The following is a 25,896-nucleotide window of genomic DNA, read 5'->3' on the forward strand; positions in this document are numbered from 1 at the left end:
CACACAAAAATAAACCTAATTCCAGAGAGGAACACCAATGACAATTTTGACTAAGAAATCAGGAGACACTATTAGCTCATGGAACTAAATGATTTGTCAATTTAATAATCTTCAATAGATTCTTGAAATAATTCAATCAGCAGGCTCGAATGTCCTGTTCTCCAATACATCCTTGTTTCATTTATGAAATAACATCATACTGTATCTGTTATGAGATACATTCAGTGTTATGAACCTTACACTAAACATGCGACAGCAATTATAAATACAGTAACTGATCCATCACCAGCCACTTCTTTTTTTCCTCAAAGTTAAGAAGAAAACTGCATCATCATGTTAATGATAAACTGCAAAGTGTATTATTCTATCCACGTTCACTGGATATGAGCAAATGGCGCGCTCTGATTGGCTACTCTACTACTAGGATATCAGCTCATATACCATGAGTAGACAAAAACAAAAATGGCGGCAGTGGCGTGCACAGATAGACACGAGGTGGTGCTCAAGCACCTGCCCCTCTGCCCTCTGTCCAAAAAAGTGCCCTTTTGAATTTTTTTTTTACAGTTTACTGAGGCCAATGTTGACATGATCTTTTAGAAAAGCCGCGGCATTAAAAGCGTGTGAAAATAATGTCCCGATGTGTGCCCCCTCCGCGCACACACCGGACCTCTGTCTCTCTTGCTCTGTCACGTGAACAAGCGTGCAGTGCATTCAATGTGAGGTTGCAGCAGCGTAGCGTCCTGGAAGCCACGGCCTTGTCGTAGCGCAGACAGCACATCGGGCAGTCAGGCAGCTCTTCCCCTGCCCCACCAGCCAGGTAACACATGAATCGAGTGAAAATGTATTGTTTGCCCTCTAAGCCCAAGCTGTAATTATTTTGTCGTGAAGTAGCCCGTCGCATACAGAAACAACTGCACATAAGTGTTATATTTTTTGCTAGACCATTTTCAGATTTAGGAAAACAAAAATTTCTTTTTCTATTTTGTTCAACTATTGATTCCTGGCAAAGTCAAAAAGCCTTGATGTAATAAATTAACATTAAGTGGTTGTTTTACACCGTTAAAAACTAAAATGGGTCAGTGGCGACCCGAACACAAGAGGAGGGTTAAATCTCAGACTTTTATAATAAGGTGTTCCACATGCGCAAAAAAGTGCCCTTTTTTCCCCCCAGAGCACTTGCCCCCCAAAATGTCTGTGCACGCCACTGAATGGTGGCACGTCTTGCCGAACCAACCGAAGACGAAATAAAAACCTTTACTCGAAAATAAAAACCCCAAAAACACAAAAATAAAAAAAAGCAACAAAATATGGAATAAAGGTATTTGATGGTAAGAAGATATCTTTTTTTAAAATTTATTTTTCAGGAATTATCATCGCATTTTTCACAAATTGCTTGTCATTTCGCCGGTTTGTTTACATTCTAAGCGGAAATGATTTTGTCGGACGTTTTGTATAAAGCTTTTATTTATCAAATTTGCAAAAAATAAAAGTTTCTCAAAATCCAGTGAATGTGGGTAGAATAAAACAGTTATTCCATTCAATCTCGGTGCTACGCGCCTCGTCGGCTATCAGCTCATGTACGACTTTCGTGGAATAATTCTTAAACATCCTCTGTCCAGAAGACTTTCCTGTGCTGGAAACCTTGTGACCAAGCTTTATCTCTGACTGTTACAGAGACGCCAAACAAACATCTCCTCACAGAAAACAAACAACCCCCTGCCCCTCCCAAAAAAACACCTTAAAAACACAATCTTGTTTGTGCAGTTTCTGTTCTGTTGCTACTGTAGAAATGATAATTTATTCCAAAAAGCACAAAACAAGCATATTCCCGTATACAAAAGGAAAAAATATGGGAGTTCGGTTTGTTCTGTATTTAACCTTTGATCAAAATGTACAAAAAAAAATAATAATTCATTACAACTATGTACTACCGTATTTTTTGGACTATAAGTCGCACTTTTTTTCATGGTTCGGCTGGCCATGCGACTTGTACTCCGGTGCGACGTATATATATATATATATTTTTTTTTTTTTTTCACCGCGGAATAACTGGAGCTGATGCTGAGTCTGACGACAGCCACGCAGAAGAGGAGGAAACGGCGCTTCATCTGCCGCTGGAGGCAGAGTTGTTCAGAAGCGACACCGAGGATGAGGAATTCAATGGATTTGCTGATTTGGAGTGAAATCATCAGCTTGATAAACTTGATTGACCTGTGTTTTATTCTTAATGATAGGCCTATAGTTATTTAAATAAGTTATGTAGTGATTTTAGGCAGTGCTTAATTTGTGAAGTGGGAGGTCCCAGAACGCAGGAGGTGGGTGGGTCCGGCGACTTAAAAAAAAAAAAAAAAAGGCGGGGGATGGTTTACTATAACTTTACGCTTATTGTGTGTGTAAAATAATAATAATAATAATAATAATAATATCAGACATTATGATCTTAGAAAACGCTTTAGTGACAAACAGTTACAGACAGTAATATGTCGTGATATTATAAAATATTAATTTTTATTAGTCTATATATTAAATTATATATTACATTTATCTTCTAAAATAACAGACTGTACTCATCACAACCGGTTTATTTCACCATTGGAGATCAGATCACACAAGACACGAGTTAAATGACTCATTTTAAGGATTTAAGTAGGGGATTTAAAAGCGGTTGTTGTTTTTTTTTTCACTAGATGGTTGTTTTTACTACCGTACCTGTCTTTGCAGATGATATACCTATAGCCTACTTGACCTCTGATTTGATGAAATAAAATTCGACAAAAATGAAGAATGACACTCCTCGATGATGACTACAGTTTAATAACACAGATGAAAGAGCCATGGGGCGATAATAAGCCCTACCGGTAAAAATATTCTAAAAGCAAACTGATTAATGCATCAGTAATAGGCTACTAATATTAGTTATAATAATAATATAGGCTATTAGTAATAACGATAGTGATAGTATTAAAGATGGTAGTAGATATTTAAAATAATCAGACTAGGCTACTTACAGGGCAAAGGCCGCGTTATCACTGCTCAGCTGTTCGTTTATTAAATAAACGATGCAGTCGCGCAGTAACCACGCGCCGCTTATCAGATACAATCACAGATTCTATGGATAGAATAACCCTTCAAAAAAGTGCGACTTATAGTCCGGTGCGACGTATATATGTTTTTTTCGTCTTCATAATGCATTTTTTGGCTGATGCGACTTAAACTCCGGAGCGACGTATAGTCCGGAAAATACGGTATATAAACACGCCGAACTCAGAGTCGAGGTTATTTACAGCAGTGTTGCTCTTTTGTTCTTATTATCCACTCAGGTGTCAGCCATCTTATCATACAGGCTACACTGCTGTAGGTCGACAGTTACTGACTGGAGCCCATCTGTTTCTCTGCATAATTTATTGCCCCCCCTTCACACACCCAGCACGTCCTTTAATGAAAAGAAGCTGCTGAGCAAATATTATATAACACTCTCATGCTCCTGGAGGTGACGTACCTGCATGGAGCACTCCATAACAGATACCACCACTACGGCATCCTCCACCGTCACGCTCTCTCTGAACATCAGCTTGGCATGAGCTGGAAAACAGAAACAGATTAAAAAACAAAAAAAGGAAGTAACAATGTGGCCCTTTTTGCGCTGATTAGTGCTCTAATGCAAGTTGGCATTTTAAAAAGGAGCCATTACTCTAAATATACATTAAGAGAAGTGATAAGGCAGAGGAATCAGTGTGTGCGTGTGTGTTTGGGATCCAACAGGACACCCAATAAATAAATAAAATGAAATAAAATAAATCCTGGTCCGATACGTATCTCAGTTTTGAAGTCACGGTTCGGATCATTTTTGGTACAGTAAAAGGAAACTAAATCGAGACTGCGACTGAAGGTCACAGTAATTTGCGCTAGCTGTTATAAACTGGGACGTCTGGTCACTGTACCCTAGAGATCTGGAACGGTAAGAGATAGAGAATAAAAAGAGATAAGAGATAAAGTTGCGCCCTGAGCAAAATAAAAAAAAAAAATCATGAAAATTGACAAAGTGATTGGAAAAAAAGCCCGTTTTTCATGGATCATTCTGGTTCGGTGATCCGGATCACCACCAAAAGCCAGCAGCGTAATTCAGCCCAGAGGTATTCTTCATGTGAAATTTGGTGAGGACTGGCTGAAAACTGAGGGAGAAATAGTGTCCTAAAAAACGTTAGGATAATAATACCAATAAAAATAATAATAATAATAAAAGAAGAAAGATCCTGAGTGTGAGTAAAAATTTGCACCAGTGCTGCTAGCGCAAATTAAAAAGGCACAGCATAAAATTGCAGGTAGAGCCCTGCACTCCCACGGGAGTCCGGCGGGACCCGACGCAAAGCAGTGCGGCGCGGGACAAATTTTGAAAGCTCATTGCGGGCGCGGGCGGGAGGGGGAGTGCACAATGCGGGCGCGGGCGGGAGAGGTGATAAGCTGCAGTCCCGCTAACTAAAAACGTGTTTAAAATAAAATTTATAAATTATTAATTTATGTCTATCATATATCATTTGTGCTGGATATTTTATTTGGCATTAATAAAAACATTTTAAGATGCCTAAATTTGCGGACGTGGTCTAATCTCGCGTACATTTCTGATTCCTTTCCGCTCTTCCGTGTTTGAGATCTCCGATCATGGCAGAAGAGCAGAGCTCCTCTAGTGAAGCTCACAATGGGTATCTCTGTAAAGCCTCAGCTGCGCATGCCGCCTGGCAACGCGCACCCTCGCTACGTGCGCTAGGTGAAGGATCGGTCAGTGGAGAGCTCAGCTAAGCTCAGCATGTTTAATTCCCCAAGCCAATGACAAGAACTTTCGTGAGAAATAACGTGAACGTCTGCATCATGTGGGATTTGCGGGCGGGAGCGGGACAAAATATGGCAGGCGCGGGACTGCACAATGCTGGAGCGGGCAGGAGCTGGACTGAAAATTCTGTCCTGCGCAGACCTCTAATTGCAGGTTGTTTATTATGAACCTTCTGTAAACACCAATGTTGTAGTTGAGTCGCTAAACCTCGAGTCCGAGTCCAGTCTCGAGTCCCCAGGGTTCAAGTCCGAGTCATTAAAGAAAATTTCAAGTCGAGTCCGAGAACAAGACTCCACCCGCACCATATAACGGTGTCTGTTGTTGCCTTTATGTGAAAGCGTCTCTGCTACTGCGTTGGACTAACGTTCCTGCTCGACTGCTCCATTTTAGTTAACAGGCTACAGATAAAAAGCTTGTTCCTTGCTCAGCAAGCCCCGCCCATTATCAACAGAGCGATAAACACAGTGTGTCACTTCCTTCTCTGGGTGGAGTCTTGCCAAATAACGATTGAAGTTCGAGGTCGTCCCCGTCGTCTCCTCGATAGTTCTTCTACATATGGAACACACAGCAGTGCATTTTTTCCCACTGCACGAGAAGTCTGTATAAGCGAAGCGGACAATCCTAGCGGCGTCTCTCCAGGCATTTTAGCGCCGTTAACGTTAGTTTTTTCCTGAACATGATGCATGAACAGGTGAATGTGCATTCACTTGCACGAAATTAGTATAAAAATTTATGTAGATATAAATCTCTTACGCCAAAGTATTATGAGAAGTTACAAAAAAATAAAGAAGCAATCCGAGTCCGAATGCAATTAATGCACGAGTCCGAGTCATCAGTGCTCAAGTCCAAGTCGGACTTGGGTACTACAAGCCTGGTAAACACCAACAGTTTATAATGTTTAACAACATTTTAAATGCAACCTACTAAAAAAAAACAAAAAACCCTAGAATAAAAAATTAAACACTGCTGCAAACCACTGATAACTTCTCGAAGAAATAAAAGTTCCCCCCTCCCAGAAAAATTAACTTGTCCGCATTGTCCTGTGAAGCGACAGATCTGCAGCTGGCAATGACGATATCTGAGTGTTCGAGTTCGAAGTGTTGCCAGACGCATCCTTGATCGCTCCTTAACAATGTCGACACGCTGATTTCATCTTATCGACTTGTTTTTGTCCGTCGTTGTATTTCAACGGGATAACGATAAGGGCGGGTCTTCAAGCTCTGGCTTCTCGTTCATATCACCCATGACGTTCGCCAGCTTGGCGGAGACTTGACAAATATGTTCGTGTGGGAACTCGGATTTGAAGTGTGTTCCGCACGCAAAAAAAGATGACTGCTAACTACTGTTAAAGATTGCATTTGGTACACACCTGCAGTGTAGAGAAAGTCCTGCACCGAAGCAGTATGAACTGTGCCGTTACACCCCTAGTATGCGTGTGTGAGACAGCGAGACAGGAGGACAGACCTTCTGCGAGACGGCCAAGGCTCTCCAGCATGCGGATGGTGGTGCGTGCGGCGTTACGGCTGTCGCTCTGCCTCTGCAGCTGGTAGTAGCGGGTCAGGATGGCGTTGGCGTCCTGCGTGACGCGCGGCTGCAGCCTCTTTATCACACAGAAGTATGCTCTCATCTTCTCCATACTCCATAACGATGAAGGCTGAGTCGGGACACCTCGGGGAGACAAGGATAATAAAGACGACGATGATGAAAACGTAATGCGATTTTGTTTCCATTACGTGGCCATTTTATCATTTGCTATCAATTTTGCTCAAACAAATACAGCAGAAAAAGAAAAGTAAGTAAGGGCTCTATATATCCTGGTTAGTGTTGCAATGAATCTGGAGCCAATCCCAGGAAAGATCAAAAGATCGCAAACGCCCATGCCCTTATTACACGGAAGGATCCAGACAGATAACAGGGTGATCTGACCTTTCCCATGATTCATTACTGCATCATAGCAGAAGCCGGTCTCTTTCTTCTGCTCCACTGTGTGTTTGTAGCTAGCGCTAACTGCTAGGTAGTTAAGCTCAAAGATCACTAAAATATGGTTACGCGGGTCCGATTTTCTGACGCGCTCTGGGGAGAATATGATCGAAGTGCCCCATCCGTCCACCCTCACGGAATGGAGAGACGTGAAGAAGTTGTGGCCTGACGTCAGCTACGTTGACATTGCCAATTATTTTATTCTTAGCGATGGCGTTGATGACAAAAAAAAAAAAAGGAAATCCTGCAGTCATGCAGCAGCTATCATCTGGAAAGTAGGCTATGTCAGAGTAGAGCAACTGTATTACTGGTTTTTTGTTTGTTTGTTTTTTTACTAATAATGTACACTACCGTTCAAAAGTTTGGGGTCACTCAGACAATTTTGTGTTTTCCATGAAAAGTCACACTTTTATTTACCACCATAAGTTGTAAAATGAATAGAAAATATAGTCAAGACATTTTTCTGGCCATTTTGAGCATTTAATCGACCCCACAAATGTGATGCTCCAGAAACTCAATCTGCTCAAAGGAAGGTCAGTTTTATAGCTTCTCTAAAGAGCTCAACTGTTTTCAGCTGTGCTAACATGATTGTACAAGGGTTTTCTAATCATCCATTAGCCTTCTGAGGCAATGAGCAAACACATTGTACCATTAGAACACTGGAGTGATAGTTGCTGGCAATGGGCCTCTATACACCTATGGAGATATTGCACCAAAAACCAGACATTTGCAGCTAGAATAGTCATTTACCACATTAGCAATGTATAGAGTGGATTTCTGATTAGTTTAAAGTGATCTTCATTGAAAAGAACAGTGCTTTTCTTTCAAAAATAAGGACATTTCAAAGTGACCCCAAACTTTTGAACGGTAGTGTAGTTTTATATACTAGTGCATCTCAAAAAATTAGAATACCATGAAAAAGTTCCTTTTTTTCCATGATTTAATTCAAAAAGGTAAGCTTTCATATATTCTATATTCATTACATGTAAAGTGAAATATTTAAAGCCTTTTTTGTTTTAATTTTGATGATTATGGCTTATAGCTCATGAAAATCAGAAATCCAGTATCTCAAATTATTAGAATATTCCCTAAGATCAATCAAAAAAAAGAATTTACAATACAGAAATGTCCAACTTCTGAAAAGTATATTCATTTATACACTCAATACTTGGTTGGGGCTCCTTTACCATGAATTACTGTATCACTGCGGTGTGGCATGGAGGTGATCAGTCTGTGGCACTGCTGAGGTGTTATTGAAGCCCAGGTTGCTTTGATAGCGGCCTTCAGTGTGTCTGTATTTTTGGGTCGGGTGTTTCTCATCTTCCTCTTGACAATACCCCATAGATTCTCTATGGGGTTCAGGTCAGGCAAGTTGGCTGGCCAATCAAACACAGTAATATCATGGTCAGCAAACCATTTGGTAGTAGTTTTGGCACTGTGGGTAGGTGCCAAGTCCTGCTGGAAAAGGAAATCAGTATCTCCAAAAAGCTCATCAGCAAATGGAAGCATGAAGTGCTCTAAAATGTCCTGGTAGATGGCTGTGTTGACTTTGGACTTGATAAAACACAGTGGACCAACACCAGCAGATGACATGGCACCCCAAATCATCACAGACTGTGGAAACTTCACACTGGGCTTCAAACACGTTGGATTCTGTGCCTCTCCACTCTTCCTCCAGACTCTAGAACCGTGATTTCCAAATTAAATGCAAAATGTACTTTCATCTGAAAAGAGGACTTTGGACCACTGAGCGACAGTCCATTTCTTTCTCTCCTGAGCCCAGATAAAACACTTCTGACGTTGTCTCTGGCTCAGGAGTAGCTTGATATTAGGAATGTGAAAGTTGTATCCCCTTTCTTGAAGATGTCTGTTCGTGATGGGTCTTGATACACTGACACCAGCCTCAGTCCACTCCTTGTGAAGCTCTCCCAAGTTCTTGAATCAACTTTTCTTGACAATCCTCTCAAGACTGCGGCCATCCCTGTTGCTTGTGCACCTTTTCCAGCCACCCTTTTCAGCAATGACCTTTTGTGGCTTACCCTCCTTGTGGAGGGCATCAGTGATCATCTTCTGGACAACAGTCAAGTCAGCAGTCTTCCCCATGATTGTGGTTGTGTGTACTGAACTAGACCGAGAGATACACTTTTGGACAAAAGTGTCTGTCAAATACCATACAGGCTCAATATGTATATGTCTAGGCTCAAGAAGCAAAGGCTAACCATTTTACTGCAGATGCTGTCAAACTTTGAAAACAAACATACTACACTTAATAATTCCTTGTCTATGTACAGTATTTGTCCAAGCTTCTTCAACTTCTTAACTCCCCTGATCATTCCAGATATTGGATGGTATTTGTAGGCTGTTTGTCTGGTCGCTCTTGGATTCTCTTGGCTACGTGCACTTATTGTGAGTCGCTTTGAATAAAAACGTCAGCGAAATGACTGTACTGTAGTGCAATGTTTGAATAATGTACAATGTCTAAACCAGTGTTTCTCAACCAAGCGCCATCTAGTGGGCTGCGAATTTTTTTCAAGTTTGAAGCTAAACAGTTCAGGATGTCGTTGTGTCCTAAATCTGGTAGCAGGTTTGCGAAACACTTTTCAAATAAAATAAATACATTTGTGGGTAAATCAAGATGAACAAGCCTTTATTTTGTCACATTCCTCCTCTACATTTAACCCGCATGTGTGCGCGGACACAGAGCGCACATGTGCGCGTCCACACACGCTGCAAAAAATGACATCTTAGCAAGTGAAAATATCTTGGAAATAATTGAAATAATCCAGCATTTCCTATTAGAAGAATACAAGACACCAATTCCGAGATTATTAAACCTCGTTCTAGATTGCAACCAACGTATTCTAAGATGTCTTATCAAGTAAAAATATCTGTCCATGCAAGCAAGATGATTTCACGAGTATTAAGTAATTTTCTCCTCAAATTCAGTTTTCAATTTTTTTGCAGTACACACACACAGCGCGCGATAAATAGATACGTTTGTGGGTAAATTCTATGGATCTGCGATATCTGCTGGAAGAGCAGAACAGGGAGGATTGGGAATCAAGTGGCTGTTGTTTATTTACACCCGATACCAAAACTTGTAGCGTCCTAGCAACCATCACAAAGACGCAGACAAAAACAATAGTGTGCTGATCCCCAGATCTTTAACCCAACCACATAAAAAAAGTTGTTCTCCTCCATGCTCTTCCAGGTTTTCATCTGTTTGTCTGTGTAGAACGATGTCTGCAGCACCAGGTAGTTTGAGATGTCGGAAAAATCAACGGATGGATTAATTTTCCAGCTCATAATGAATGACTTTATTTAAAACACGATACGTTGATCAGCAGAGCCGGTGGGGTCGTGCATGTACAGATACAAATACAACCCCGATTCCAAAAAAGTTGGGACAAAGTACAAATTGTAAATAAAAACAGAATGCAATAATTTACAAATCTCAAAAACTGATATTGTACTCACAATAGAACATAGACAACATATCAAATGTCGAAAGTGAGACATTTTGAAATTTCATGCCAAATATTGGCTCATTTGAAATTTCATGACAGCAACACATCTCAAAAAAGTTGGGACGGGGCAATAAGAGGCTGGAAAAGTTAAAGGTACAAAAAAGGAACAGCTAAAGGACCAAATTGCAACTCATTAGGTCAATTGGCAATAGGTCATTAACATGACTGGGTATAAAAAGAGCATCTTGGAGTGGCAGCGGCTCTCAGAAGTAAAGATGGGAAGAGGATCACCAATCCCCCTAATTCTGCACCGACAAATAGTGGAGCAATATCAGAAAGGAGTTCGACAGTGTAAAACTGCAAAGAGTTTGAACATATCATCATCTACAGTGCATATCATCATCATCAAAAGATTCAGAGAATCTGGAAGAATCTCTGTGCGTAAGGGTCAAGGCCGGAAAACCATACTGGGTGCCCGTGATCTTCGGGCCCTTAGACGGCACTGCATCACATACAGGCATGCTTCTGTATTGGAAATCACAAAATGGGCTCAGGAATATTTCCAGAGAACATTATCTGTGAACACAATTTACCGTGCCATCCGCCGTTGCCAGCTAAAACTCTATAGTTCAAAGAAGAAACCGTATATAAACATGATCCAGAAGCGCAGACGTCTTCTCTGGGCCAAGGCTCATTTAAAATGGACTGTGGCAAAGTGGAAAACTGTTCTGTGGTCAGATGAATCAAAATTTGAAGTTCTTTATGGAAATCAAGGACGCCGTGTCATTCGGACTAAAGAGGAGAAGGACGACCCAAGTTGTTATCAGCGCTCAGTTCAGAAGCCTGCATCTCTGATGGTATGGGGTTGCATTAGTGCGTGTGGCATGGGCAGCTTACACATCTGGAAAGACACCATCAATGCTGAAAGGTATATCCAGGTTCTAGAGCAACATATGCTCCCATCCAGACGACGTCTCTTTCAGGGAAGACCTTGCATTTTCCAACATGACAATGCCAAACCACATACTGCATCAATTACAGCATCATGGCTGCGTAGAAGAAGGGTCCGGGTACTGAACTGGCCAGCCTGCAGTCCAGATCTTTCACCCATAGAAAACATTTGGCGCATCATAAAATGGAAGATACGACAAAAAAGACCTAAGACAGTTGAGCAACTAGAATCCTACATTAGACAAGAATGAGTTAACATTCCTATCCCTAAACTTGAGCAACTTGTCTCCTCAGTCCCCAGACGTTTACAGACTGTTGTAAAGAGAAAAGGGGATGTCTCACAGTGGTAAACATGGCCTTGTCCCAACTTTTTTGAGATGTGTTGTTGTCATGAAATTTAAAATCACCTAATTTTTCTCTTTAAATGATACATTTTCTCAGTTTAAACATTTGATGTGTCATCTATGTTCTATTCAGAATAAAATATGGAATTTTGAAACTTCCACATCACTGCATTCCGTTTTTATTTACAATTTGTACTTTGTCCCAACTTTTTTGGATTCGGGGTTGTAATTACGAATACAAAAGACTAAAAACATACATAATCTTTTCACAAAAAAAAACTTAAAATCTGTTGATTATCTGTTAATTATCTTCACATTCAGTTAATTAATAGTATGGGTAACTACTGTCTTTGTATTTAGTTACGGCGACAACAGGATCAAAATTTATTCTACTAACATCAAATTTAGGTGGTAAATTTTTCTTTCATAGGAGGAAAAATCCTTCTTTGTTAACGTGTAAGGATCTAATCCCATTGAGTGGTTTCTATATCCACTTCTTGGTTGTAATAACTTGCTCGTTTGCTGGACACAAACATGGCGATAAGTTCCTGTGTGAATGGGCCAGACTCCACTTTTGGATCATTAATCCCTTTTGACTGAGAATGCCCTGCATGCAGGGTTTGGCTTCTGGAACATTCATACAGTTTTAAATACAATACCAACAATCTAAAAAATAGTTTTTATTGCATTTATTAATTCCCATTTGTAACAGGGAGTGATGTTGCATCCCATTAATACACTTTACAATAGATTATTAGATTTTAATAGAATAGATGAGCCAAAAATAATTGGGGTCTTGTTTAATGGGACCCCGACTCGGTACAAGTATGAATAGGTGGGCCTTAAAGCAGAAATGGTTGAGAACCCCTGGTCTAAACAACAATTACATGGAATTAACGCTGTTGATTCAGATCCAAAATGCAGTGGTTAGTGAAAGACAGGAATCGCATGTACAGATGAGCAGTGTATGGAGCTGGACAACACGTCTTACTAGGGCTGTGCCGATAGACGATGCCATCGTCCATCGACGATGGTGGTCATCCATCACGATGGAGAGCCACCATCGTGATACCACGCCCCTTCCTGTCATAAACATGCATATACGGTATCATCTAGGCCTATTTAACCTAAAAAGTTAGTTTTTTGTTAGTTTAGTTAGTTAGTTTTGTTTAATATATAAATATATTATAGAACATATAATTATATATAAATACATAATTATATAAATCATTATAAAGTAATATCCTATTACCGCTTGTTCACGTAGGCTATGGTGCAGGGACGTGCTAGTGAACATAACATGTGGTTACACAAATACAGTATGCTACTAATAATAAATTTTGACTTCATTTTTTAGCCTACACTATACTTTTAATGTAAAATTTGTCATGTTGTTCAAACAAATAGCCACTATTAACGACTTCAGTCGGGAAATATTGCACCTTATCAAACGGCAGTGAAGCGCAGACTTCGGCAGAAGTCAAATAACTTTAATCTGGTAAATAGGCCTACTTTCAGACACAAAATGGTCCACTCTAAGCCATAATGTCAAACCAAATGGAAGAATGAAGGTGATTCTGATAAATGTAAAGACAGTAAAAAAAAAAAAACAATATTAAATCATGATTTTAAAAGCTGGTGCAATAATTCAAACACTAATAAATTGGAAAAATTAGCGCGTTCAAGTGCGCACTAAAGGCCGAAACGCATCTTCAATTGATATGGTGTAAATAAACAATGAGTAATAGCTTAAGTGTAGTTTCTTCTCATAGTTTGAATATTAGTCTTTCATTGTTAGAGCAGATTAATATCTTGCCGTGATCAGTGAGTGCTCGGGGAGGTTCATTTCCACCTGCGCTTTGCTCAGCTCATTTCTCCGAAGCCAGCTGTGCGCAAACGCAGTGTTGACTGCTCGGCAAACTCCAAACGCTCGGTCTGTACTGGCCCTCTGTTGTGCAAGCGAGTTGGTTATGGCCAGGTTCAAATTGTGCCCAAAACAACTTAACCACGGCCATTTCAATTGCCTGATGGCTGTGACAATATTCGCCCCGTTGTCCGTTGTTATGCAGGCGATCTTTTTCTCCTCTATTTTCCATTCGGCAAGTGTCTCGCGCAATGCGTCTTCTAAATTGTCCGCTGAATGTGTCTCTGGCATGAAACTCGTCTGCAGGCATTTGGACTGCGTTGCCCACTCTCGGTCCACATAATGTACGGTAGCTGACATATAGGGCATCATGTTGCAGCTGGACCACATATCCGTTATCAAGGCCAAATATTCCACATCACCTCGCGCTTTTTTTTCTTTACGTGCCAAAGCCTCGGATGAGTATCTAATACTTTTAATAATAATAATAATAATAATAATAATAATATATTTAATAATGTGGTATTAAAATCCCCCCCGCCCACGATATGATCGTCCATCACGATGTTTGCACTGTAAACATTGTCGATGCCAATTAAGGGGACATCGCACAGCCCTACGTCTTACGAGTCCGTTTGTGCTCAAAATAGATTCCATTCATAAAATCTTTAAGCTTTCGTGAGTTGTTTGTGCACCCGACGATGGCACACGCTGAACCAGAAAAAGGCATAATTTAAAAAAAGACGTTATTCTCTGACTAAAACATGCTTGTCGTAGCTAGCTCCGCTCAGCTCCCTCGACCTCAGCTGATTTCTGGTTTATCCAAGCAAAGACTGCCATCTGCGAGAGGCGGGTGTGTCATGGCGACCCCCCCCCCTCCCCCATTGTCTCTCGCAGGAAAGTCGTGGATAACATTCCCCGAGTGTAGCTGCTAGGCTACAGTAACATGTCTTTAAAACAAGAACGTGAGAGATAACTGAGCGCTACCTTTATTGTGGAGGATAAACGAGGAGATGATTTTATCCCACTCTGGGTTCTTGGTGTCCAGCAGGACGAGGACCAGGTCAAAGCGGCTGAGGAGAGGACTGGCCAGAGCTACGTTTACAGACACGGACACATTGGGGTCGTACTGGCCCTTTGGGTTGGTAGCTGCAAGAATCGTGGTCCTTGTGTCCAGTTTACACACCATTCTGTACGGGAGAACACACGCATCATTAGTGTTGACCGATAAAGTTTTCTTTCATAATAAAATAAAAGCCATAATATGACTGTTCAGGAAGCTTTGCAAGAAAACATCTGTCGAGAGATGAAGAAGTGTAGGTCGCTGTACAATACAATGGTTTAGATCATAGCAGTGCACACGATCACTGGACTGTTACCGTCTAAACTGAAATGGTTCCAAAACAGCCATTTTTCACTGTTCTCGAATCTGTTTTGGGGTTGTGTCTAAGGCTACGTTCATACTGCAGGCTGAAGTGACTCAAATCCGATCTTTTCGCCCATATGTGACCTGTATCCGATCTTTTATTGACAATATGAACGACACAGATCCGATTTTTTCAAATCCGACCCAGGCCGTTTGGATATGTGGTCCTAATTCCGATTCCTATCCGCTCTTTTCATATGCGACTTCAGTCTGAACCGCCAGGTCGTATTCATCCGACTTACACGTCATCAACAAGCCACAAACGTCACTATTCTGCGCTGAAGTAGGCGGCGGGTCTCTCAAAAAAGTTACAACAACATGGCGCATAATCACGGGCGCAGATAGAGGGTGGGACGAGTCATATTTAAATTCACCTCGTTCGGTCCCCCCCCCACTTATAGGGAGGAAAAAACGTCTATGCTGTCTTTCTTTGCATAAGGCAAACCTCACGGAAAAATCAAAAGACTAATTACCATTCGGTTTATTGAGGTGCACGGCAGTGTATACATAGTTGCAACAACTCACATAAAACAAAACAAAGACTGATATTCGGTTGGTTGAGCTGCGCAGACTGCACAGGTTGCGAGCTCGAGCTTGGTTGCTATGGTTACTAACAACAAGTTTGACAGGCATATCGGGGTTGGTTTGCTGGCAGCTTTGTTCCCCCCCCCCCCAGTTTTTTGTCCCCCCCAGTTCAAAAAACGTATCTGCGCCCCTGCGCATGACATCAATGCGAGGGACGCTTCGGGCTGTGAAGGTTCTGAATCTTCTCAATGGAAGGACGCAGAGGTTAGGGAGCTGATTTCCATTTGGGGGGATGCAGCTATTCAAGCTAGATTGGATGGGTCATACCGCAACCGGGCGGTTTTACTTCCGTAAACACTGGCCATGCTCACTGCGTGTGACGTCGTCGTATCCTGCAGTGCGCATGCGGAACACTTAGGTCGCTTTTCGTTCATACTGAGGATCACATACAAGTCGCATATATTTGTTAATGTGAACGACCTCACAAAAAAATCGGATTTCACAAAAAAATCGGAATTGAGCATTAAGCCTTGCAGTGTGAACGTAGCGAAAATGTGCAAAAACCAAAAAAGGTGGCACGGTGGTGCAGTGGTTAGCGCTGTCGCCTCACAGCAAGAAGGTTCCAGGTTCGGACGTCACTGCTAGGGTTCCTTTCTGTGTGGCGTTTACATGTTCTCTCTGTGGGTTTCTTCCCACAGTCTAAAGACATGCAGGTTAGGTAAAAATACCCAGCCACTGGGGATGCACATGCCAGCGCATACTTCGTGCTTGTCCCAAGCCCGGATAGACTGGGGAGGGTTGTGTCAGGAAGGGCATCCGATGGAAAAACCTATGCCAAATCAAATACGCAGATCATGATGAGCCGCTGTGGTGATGCCTAATGGGAGCAGCTGAAAGAAGAAAGCAGCAGCAGTAGTTCAAAAACCAACAATGCCAGGAGAGCATTTTTACCTGAACATTTTCAGTCCTGTTTACAGCGATGTACTTGTCTAATTCCATCATTCACCGATTAATTAACTCAAAATATTCTATCCACGTTCACTGGACATGAGCAATCGTGCGCTCTGATTGGCGACTCTACTACTAGGATATCAGCTCATATACCGTGAGTAGACTAAAACAAAATGGCGGTGCGTCTTGCTGAACCAACTGAGGACGAAATAAAAAGTCTACTCGAAAACAAAACCCGTAAAATCGTTATCAAGTATTTAAAAGAAACAGAAGTAGCTAAAAATATATATATATATATATATATATATATATATATATATATATATATATATATATATATATATCGTTCCCACTCCAATATCTCCTGTTCCACTCCAGCCCAGTCAGTGGCGGAAGAAAACCCAAAAAACTAAATATGGAATAAGAAGTATTTGATGTAGCCTGGCTAACGCGACTTCAAAGCTCTCCGAGCTATTGGTCTGGCCAAGATATTAAGCCCAACCGTTTCCCAGAGCCCGTGGTTGACCCGCCTCCCTGAAATGCCTCAGTTTGCTACTGGTCGAAGCCAGAAAAGGCTGTGATGAAGCTTAAACCAATCACATCACTCTTTCCTCTGACGTATGCGACGCGACGGGGCTAACTGGTAGATTAAACTCTTACCGAAGCCGGTCGGGAGCAAGGCGAAAACGTCCTTCCTTTCAATAAATACCTCCAGGGCTGCTCTTTGCTCCGTTTTCAATGAGAACTTGCTCCATGTTTGTAATGTTTCTAGTGAATGAAGCGCTTCCGGCATAGATTCTGTAAACAATCTATGGCTTCTGGTCGCAGTTCTACTACATCAGTGCCTTGAACACGCCTCTACCCAGGGCCGTTGGAGATGCTCAAAGTTGATTGGTTCCCGATTTTTCGGGAGCTTGGAAGAGCTGGAGATAGCTTGCTTGGCCAGACTAAGCTCGCAACAGGCCCTCGTGTTGCGTCACGCTTAGGATGGGCGGGCCCAGGCTATATTTGACGGTAAGAACGTATCTTTTTTTAATTTATTTTTCAAGAATTATTATGAGAGCATTTTTCACAAATTGCTCCTCTCATTTCGCCAGTTTGTTTACATTCTAAGCGGAAATGATTTTGCATAAAGTTTTTAGTTATTGAATTTGCTTAAAATAAAAATGCATAACCCAGTGAATGTGGATAGAATCAGTTATTCCACTCAATCTCGGTGCTACGCGCCTCATCGGCTATCAGCTCATGTATGGAATCAATTTTGTGCCAAAATGTTCATACAATACTTTTGAAATATCAAACAAAAACGATAAATCAAAATTTTTAAAAAAGTCCATTTTTTTTTAGACTGGCAAACAAATTATTTGTGTAATCGTGCAAAATTACAAAAGTCTATTACTCTTCAGAAACCTTTTATTTTTGTTCCGCGTCTTTCTCGGTTTTGTTTGACGTAATTTATTTCGGTTGCGATTCCAGCTTTCTCGTTTGCGCTCCCTGACTTTTTGCTTGCAGTTTTGGCACAAACTTCACGTGTGGGTGGGCTGTCCAGGAATGCATTCCCATTGGCTAACTTGTGTTTGACTGACAGCTACGCTCAGCGATTCCCCCGGAGGCTGTTGCGGCCATTTCCTACTCGGATTCTGGCGGACTGTTTGACGAGTGACTGATCCATTGACGGTAAACAAGGATCGAGTGGACTTCAGTGGCAACTATGATATTGAATTAATTCAACAAAGTGTAAGTACGGGACAAATGTGTTGTATGTGTTGCAGTAGTACACATTATGCAGGTGTGTTTAACGTTAGCAAGACAGCTATTATATTGGGTAGTGGAGCTAAGGCTAACATTTGACTTGCCACGAAACACCTGCATAATGTGTACTACTGCAACACATTATGCAGGGGGGGTAGAGACGTCAAACACAGCAAGGCTTCCGATGGTGTCGAGATCAAAGCTCAAAACACCTCCAAAATTTTTAATTGTTCCAGATTCAAGTGATAACTTGCACAAGGCCAGCTGTAATGTGCCATTTCGTACAGGCTAATCTAAGCAGACTCAGACCTAATCACAGTCCAGTGCGTGTATGGAGTGTCATTTTTTTGTGCATCATAAAGCTCAGTGAAAAACAGAAAATGTTTCTGGTGTGGTGCTGCAGCACAGGATCTTACACACAGTGACATGTAGTAAAAAGTAGAAAAGCACTATAGTTGTTGAGGTTGGTGCAGGTTTAAGACAGAGCGTAGTGTTGCTAACCCAGCTTTCGCCACGCTGATGGTCTGCTGCTCCATGGCCTCGTGGATGCTGGTGCGGTCATGTTCCTTAATGCTGTTAAACTCATCGATGCAGCACAGGCCTCCGTCAGAGAGAACCAGCGCTCCTGCCTCCAGGTGCCACTCTCCAGAGTCCTTCACTGCTGCTACCGTCAGCCCTAATGATCTCACACACACACACACAGTATCAGACACCTGACTGCTCACTTCTGTAGATGTAAAGGTACAATATTTACAGTAAAACCCGAGTCAGCACCTGCATTAGTGGAGCCGATGCCAGCAGTGAGGACCGAGCGTGGCGTGATTTTTGCTGCGTACTTCAGAAACTGAGATTTTCCAGTGCCTGGATCACCCACAAGCAAGAGGTGAGACTCACCTGCCAAAAAGCAACATCTTTACTGAACGAGAGAGCTGCTGAATTCTCAATTTTGATTGGTCAGAATGGTGTATAAATATACAGAGGTACTTGAAAGTTTGTGAACCCTTTAGAATTTTCTATATTTCTGCATAATGACCTAAAACATTATCAGATTTTCACACAAGTCCTAAAAGTAGATAAAGGGAACCTAGTTAAACAAATGAGACAAAAATATTATACTTGGTCATTTATTTATTGAGGAAAATGATCCAATATTACATATCTGTGAGTGGCAAAAGTATGTGAACCTTTGCTTTCAGTATCTGGTGTGACCCCCTCGTGCAGCAATAACTGCAACTAAACGTTTGCGGTAACTGTTGATCAGTCCTGCACACTGGCTTGGAGGAATTTTAGCCCATTCCTCCGTACAGAACAGCTTCAACTCTGGGATGTTGGTGGGTTTCTTCACATGAATTGCTCGCTTCAGGACCTTCCACAACATGTCGTTTGTATTAAGGTCAGGACTTTGACTTGGCCATTCCAAAACATTAACTTTATTCTTCTTTAACCATTCTTTGGTAGAACGACTTGTGTGCTTAGGGTCGTTGTCTTGCTGCATGACCCACCTTCTCTTGAAATTCAGTTCATGGACAGATGCCCTGACATTTTCCTTTAGAATTCACTGGTATAATTCAGAATTCATTGTTCCATCAATGATGGCAAGCCATCCTGGCCCAGATGCAGCAAAACAGGCCCAAACCATGATACTACCACCACCATGTTTCACAGATGGGATAAGGTTCTTATGCTGGAATGCAGTGTTTTCCTTTCTCCAAACATAATGCTTCTCATTTAAACCAAAAAGTTCTATTTTGGTCTCCTCCATCCACAAAACATTTCTGGCTTGTCCACATGATCTTTAGCAAACTGTAGATGAGCAGCAATGTTCTTCTTGGAGAGCAGTGGCTTTCTCCTTGCAACCCTGCTATGCACACCATTGTTGTTCAGTGTTCTCCTGATGGTGGAATCATGAATATTAACATTAGCCAATGTGAGAGAGGCCTTCAGTTGCTTAGAAGTTACCCTGGGGTCCTTTGTGACCTCGCCGACTATTACAAGCCTTGCTCTTAGAGTGATCTTTGTTGGTCGCCCACTCCTGGGGAGGGTAACAATGCTCTTGAATTTCCTCCATTTGTACACAATCTGTCTGACTGTGGATTGGTGGAGTCCAAACTCTTTAGAGATGGTTCTGTAACCTTTTCCAGCCTGATGAGCATCAACAACGCTTTTTCTGAGGTCCTCAGAAATCTCCTTTGTTCGTGCCATGATACACTCCCACAAACGTGTTGTGAAGATCAGACTTTGATAGATCCCTGTTCTTTAAATAAAACAGGGTGCCCACTCACACCTGATTGTCATCCCACTGATTGAAAACACCTGACTCTAATTTCACCTTCAAATTAACTGTTAATCCGAGAGGTTCACATACTTTTGCCACTCACAGATATGTAATATTCAGCGCTATCCGAAGAGGAACGTCTGGAGAAAGACCTGCACCGCTTGGGATGGAATGTGTCTGGCGTGAGGAGTAATCGTGCGCGTGTGGATCGTAAACTTCTTAATGTGATGGAAGGATTTCTTGGCGGACTTGGTGAGACCGTTTCAAATAGTCTAGAATAGGGACAAGTACAGTGGTGTCTTTAATGTTACTATAACTTGTTTACTCTCCTTTTCTGTAATGCACTTGTTATGGCGAACTAAGGGGACTTATTTTATCATTCCAGCATTCAGCATTGTTGTTATACAGGCTACCTTACTACAGGCTATGTATGGACAATGGGCCGTTGTTTTTGTTAATTGATATAGACGATTTCAGTCTAATCTTATTAGAGCATCTTCTGTTTATTGGCTATTATTATTTGGCTATGCCTATTCTTTACTGTATTTTATTATTATTTTCTCTTAATGGCCAAGTCCCATTCTTTCACACACTTTTTTTATTCGGAGTCCGAGCTGTCCATTCTTCTTATAACCTAGGCCTAATTTTTAATTTTTTTTTTTTTTTTAGAGTTAATAGCCTAACACTTTTGTACTTTTCATACTTTACACAATATAGCCTCCAGTTTTATTGTGGGTATGGTCGTGGGACAGGGTTTTTGCACCTCTTGATAGTGGTAAGTGTGGGATTTAGCCTCCCACCCAGCGGTGAACATCTAACGCTGAAGGCCCAGGTGGTGCTTAGGCTACCTGGAAATTCCTTTTCATTTGTTGTCATGAAGAAATATTACTTCTTGTTGTTGTTTTTGTTACTACCTCATGGTTCTTTGGGGTATTTGTTTGTTTTGTTATTATGCTCAAAACAATTTTGGCACTTATGTACAATCAGCAAATCATTACTTTTTTGTTGTTGTTGTTGTTTTTTTATTATGATGTATCCCCCCCCCCGTATTTGCTCTACAATTATTTCTCAAGGTGCCAGTTGAAGTGCTGTGTGTCTGTGGTTTTGGTACACTGCGATGGGAGTTAAATTAATTAGTTATAATGTGAATGGTCTTCATAGTCCTGTGAAGAAAAAGAAGATTCTCCATCAACTGAAACAAAGTAGCTGTGGAATAGCATTTCTGCAGGAGACACACCTTTCAGATGCTGAGCATGGCAAACTTGGTAGAACATGGGCTAACAAAGTCTATTTCTCATCTCATGCATCAGGGAGAAAACGAGGGGTAGCAATACTGTTAAATAGGAGCCTGAATTTCACTCATGTCTCCCACTTTGCAGACTCTGAGGGTAGATATATATTACTAAATGGAATAATTGATGGTATGCATCTCTCTTTGTGTAACATTTATGCCCCTAATGAAGATGACCCATTATTCATAAGACAGGTATTTGGTTTCATTTTAGACAAAAGCTCTGGGGTTCTCATTGCAGGTGGTGATATGAATTGTGTAATGTCTCAGCTTAAAGATAAAACCCCATTAGCATCATCCAAGTCAGGGGCCAATATGAGCAGAGCTCTTAATTATCATTGTCAAGAAATGGGCTTGTTAGATATTTGGCGATACAAACATCCAAAAGGCAAAGATTTTACATTTTATTCCAATAGACACTCTTCCTATTCACGTATTGACCTACTGTTTACACCTAGGGGGGAGATACATAGAATTACAGAGTGTAAAATACTTCCAGTCACTCTCTCAGACCATTCCCCAGTACTGGTGGATTGGCATCTGGGGGTGAGAAACATATCAAAAACCTGGAGACTCAATACATCCCTCCTTAATAACCCAGATTTTGTGCAGTTTGTCAAAACAGAACTAAACTATTATTTGGAGTTAAATTCTCTTCCGGAGACCTCCCCATTAATATTATGGGACTGTGCAAAGGCATATTTAAGGGGTCGTATTATAGCTTTTTGCAGCGTCAAAAAGAAGGAAAAAGATTCTGAACGTAAAAGGTTAGAAAGTAAAATTAAGAATCTTGAGCAACAACATAAAATTACACAATCCACAGAGATATCGGAATCACTGATGAATACACGCAGATTACTAGACTCTTTATTTACTGACAAAGCAGAGCGGTGTTTACGGTTTACTAGACAGAGATACTATGAACATGGGGCAAGGGCGAGCCGTTTACTTGCATTTCAATTAAGAAAACAACAATCCTCCAGGGTCGTGACAAAAATTAAAATAAACACCCCTCCCACAATGTTGACAGATCCAGTACAAATTTCTGAAGCATTTGCTAACTTTTATAAGTCTCTATACACCAATTCAGGGGTCTCCACTTGTGAAAGTGAGATCCAAAACTTTCTAGACCAAATTAATATTACACAACTGCCTGATGGCGTAAAAGAGGAGTTGGATCGGCCTATTGCCCTTAATGAACTGGAGGAGGTTATTAAAGATCTTAAGAATAATAAAACCCCTGGCCCTGATGGGTATGTAAACGAGTTTTATAAAACTTTCAAGGATATATTGTCTCCTTTGTTACTAAAGGCGTATAACTGCATATTAGAAGAAAAGAAGCTGGCCCCATCATGGAGAGATGCCATTATAATAGTTTTACATAAAGAAGGCAAAGATCCTTCTGAATGTGGCGCGTATAGACCCATCTCTCTCCTCAATGGAGATCTGCGCCTACTTTCATCTATGTTGGCCCGTAGACTGAATAAATATATCACTGAAATTATACATCCAGATCAAACTGGATTTATTCCTGGGCGCTATTCAGGGAACAATGTGTGCAGACTGCTAAATGTCATGTCCTGTGCATCCACCCAGACTTCTGAAGCCATGGTCTTATCCTTAGATGCAGAAAAAGCATTTGACCGTGTGTCATGGAAATATTTATTTCAAACTTTGGTGCGGTTTGGATTTGGTAAGAAGTTTGTGTCATGGATCCGCATCCTTTATTCTGAACCTAGGGCTGCAGTTAGGGTCAATGGGCATTTATCAGAGCCCTTCAGTCTTGAAAGAGGTACACGCCAAGGCTGTCCTCTCTCTCCTGTGCTCTTTGCCCTTTGTATTGAGCCATTTGCTCAAATGATTAGAGATAGTTCAAATATAGTTGGAATAATGGCAGGAGACGAAGAACATAAAATCTCATTATACGCTGATGATGTTCTTTTGTATCTCTCGAATTTGCCTTGCTCCATTTCTGCGTTGATGGATACTGTTAAACTGTTCGGACACTACTCTGGCTATAAGATTAATGTTAACAAAACAGAGGCGTTAGATATAAATAGATGTATTTCAAAACAAATTAAGGATAATAGTGGTTTTCGTTGGCCCGCTGAAGGTATTAAATATCTTGGCATTATAATTACTCCTTCACAAGACAAGTTATACAATGCAAATTATGATAAAATAATGAGACAAATCAAACAGGATCTAGCCCGTTGGTCATCTCTCCCCCTGTCCTTGCTAGGCCGAATAGAATCCATGCGTATGAATGTTCTCCCAAGGTTGTTATACCCATTTCAAATGCTTCCTATTCCTGTACCGAAGTCCATTTTTGATATTTGGGATAGGTTGATTTCCCGTTTTATATGGCAAGGTAGGCGGCCAAGAGTACGACTAAAAACGCTACAGCTCCCTAAATCTGAAGGGGGTCTTGCCCTACCTTGTCTGAAATTATATTTCTGGGCTGCACAGCTGAAGCCCTTCCTGGCTTGGATCACAAATGATATCTCCACCAGATGGCTGGACATAGAGGTATCACAGTGTGAATATACTCTACAACAATTAGCTTTCTCAAGTATTTCTCTGAAATCCTGTAGGGTAAGCATATGGTCTAAACACAGCATTCAGATATGGAGGGAAGTACAGAAGAAATACAAATTAGCAAACTCAATTTCAAGTCTAACTTTAATTAAATCTACTCCCAACTTTAAGCCGTTGCAATTAGATGTAGGATTCAAACACTGGGCTAGATATGGCCTTACTTATATTCATCAGCTAATTGAGTCAAACAGGGTTAAGCCCTTTTCCCAAATTAAGGAAGAATTTGATCTTCCTAATACTGACTTCTTTAGATTTTTACAAATTAGGCAGTTTCTTAATAAACTTGAGAATCCTGAAAGAATCCTCTCACCATCTGCAATAGAACAATATTTTATTGGGGTTCAACTTGGTGTCTTTTGTAAGAAGACTATTTCATGTCTATACAATTGCCTCCAGAGTATGGAAACTTGTGATACACTATATATTAAACTAAAATGGGAGACAGAGCTTCAGCTAGATATTTCTCCAGACACATGGGCTGAAATTTGTACAGAGGCACACAAGGTGACATATTCTAATAGTTGGCGGGAATTCAGATGGAAAATGGTTGTTAGATTTTTTAGGACCCCATACATAACAGGGAAGTACGGATCTTCATCCTCTAGTTCTTGTTGGAGGGATTGTGGTGAGAGTGATTCGAACTTTCTTCATACCTTTTGGTCGTGTGTAAAGCTGAGGAAATACTGGGATGATATATTTTCTGCATTGGTTGATATTTTTCGTACAGATATCCCTAAAGAGCCCCTGTATGGGTTGTTGGGAGCGGTCCCTCAGGGCTTTGAATGTAGAGATGATATATACCTCTTACAAATCCTCCTAGTAGCAGCTGTCAAAGGGATCACTGTAAATTGGCTGAAACCTGCTGTTCCAACATTTCAATCATGGAAAGACAGAGTATGGGAAATATATAGGATGGAGGAGATAACTCACAACCTAAGGCTTCAGAAAGAGAAGTTCCTAAGGAGATGGTCTCCTGTATCGCTTATGATGTTTTGAGAAGAGCAAAGCCCCCCCCATTTTGTTGTTTGGATTTGGTTTTTGTTTTATGGTCTGTGTTTGTCTACTGTCTCTAGTATTTGTATGGTTGCTGACTGTCTGTGATTTCTGTTTTTGATTAATAAAAAAATAAGTTTAAAAGACAGATATGTAATATTGGATCATTTTCCTCAATAAATAAATGACCAAGTATAAATAAATGAATAAAATAAATGACCCCCCCCCGGAAAATTTTGAAAAATAAGGCCTTACAAACCACTTGTCCTGCAATCTGAGCTGTAGTAGATAAAAAATATATCTGTTGTCTTTTTTATATATTTACATGAAAATGTTTCAAATCAATAGGAGTATTGTTTGAATTCAAGATAAAATCACATTCTACATTCAAGGGTATGGTTATAATTCATGATCAACAAAAACGACAAACTAAATTCACATTAAACTTAAGTTTTATTAATTATCAAAATGTCCATATATTAAATAAAATTTTAGGGTGACTGACCTTTTCTCCCTATGTCCTCATTAGTTGCATATGATTCTTCAAAAAGTCTTTTGAAATAGTTAAGTTTTCAAAACTGTCAGCATTAATTCAGATTTACTGACCATCATATACATGTTCAATGTATTAAATCAAACGAATGCTAAGTT

At 40.8% G+C, this 25,896-nt stretch overlaps 1 protein-coding gene across 5 annotated transcripts in view; it reads right to left on the reverse strand.

Moving 5' to 3' along the window:
• The window catches only part of mcm9 (minichromosome maintenance 9 homologous recombination repair factor), a 92,178-nt gene that overhangs the window by 6,211 nt on the left and 60,071 nt on the right, over positions 1–25,896 (reverse strand). For 4 of the 5 annotated variants that reach the window (XM_060916423.1, XM_060916419.1, XM_060916420.1 and 1 more), the window contains 5 exons: positions 18,863–18,982; positions 18,590–18,764; positions 14,422–14,624; positions 6,293–6,496; positions 3,500–3,582 (listed from right to left, as the gene is read on the reverse strand). In XM_060916423.1, coding sequence (XP_060772406.1) covers positions 3,500–3,582; positions 6,293–6,496; positions 14,422–14,624; positions 18,590–18,764; positions 18,863–18,982 — 785 coding nt within the window. Of the gene's footprint in view, positions 1–3,499; positions 3,583–6,292; positions 6,497–14,421; positions 14,625–18,589; positions 18,765–18,862; positions 18,983–25,896 lie in introns of those variants that run through there. The other variant, XR_009654286.1, reaches the window with a different exon arrangement.

The sequence above is a fragment of the Neoarius graeffei genome, chromosome 3 (genome assembly GCF_027579695.1).
Source record: "Neoarius graeffei isolate fNeoGra1 chromosome 3, fNeoGra1.pri, whole genome shotgun sequence".
NCBI classification, from domain to species: Eukaryota; Metazoa; Chordata; class Actinopteri; order Siluriformes; family Ariidae; genus Neoarius; species Neoarius graeffei.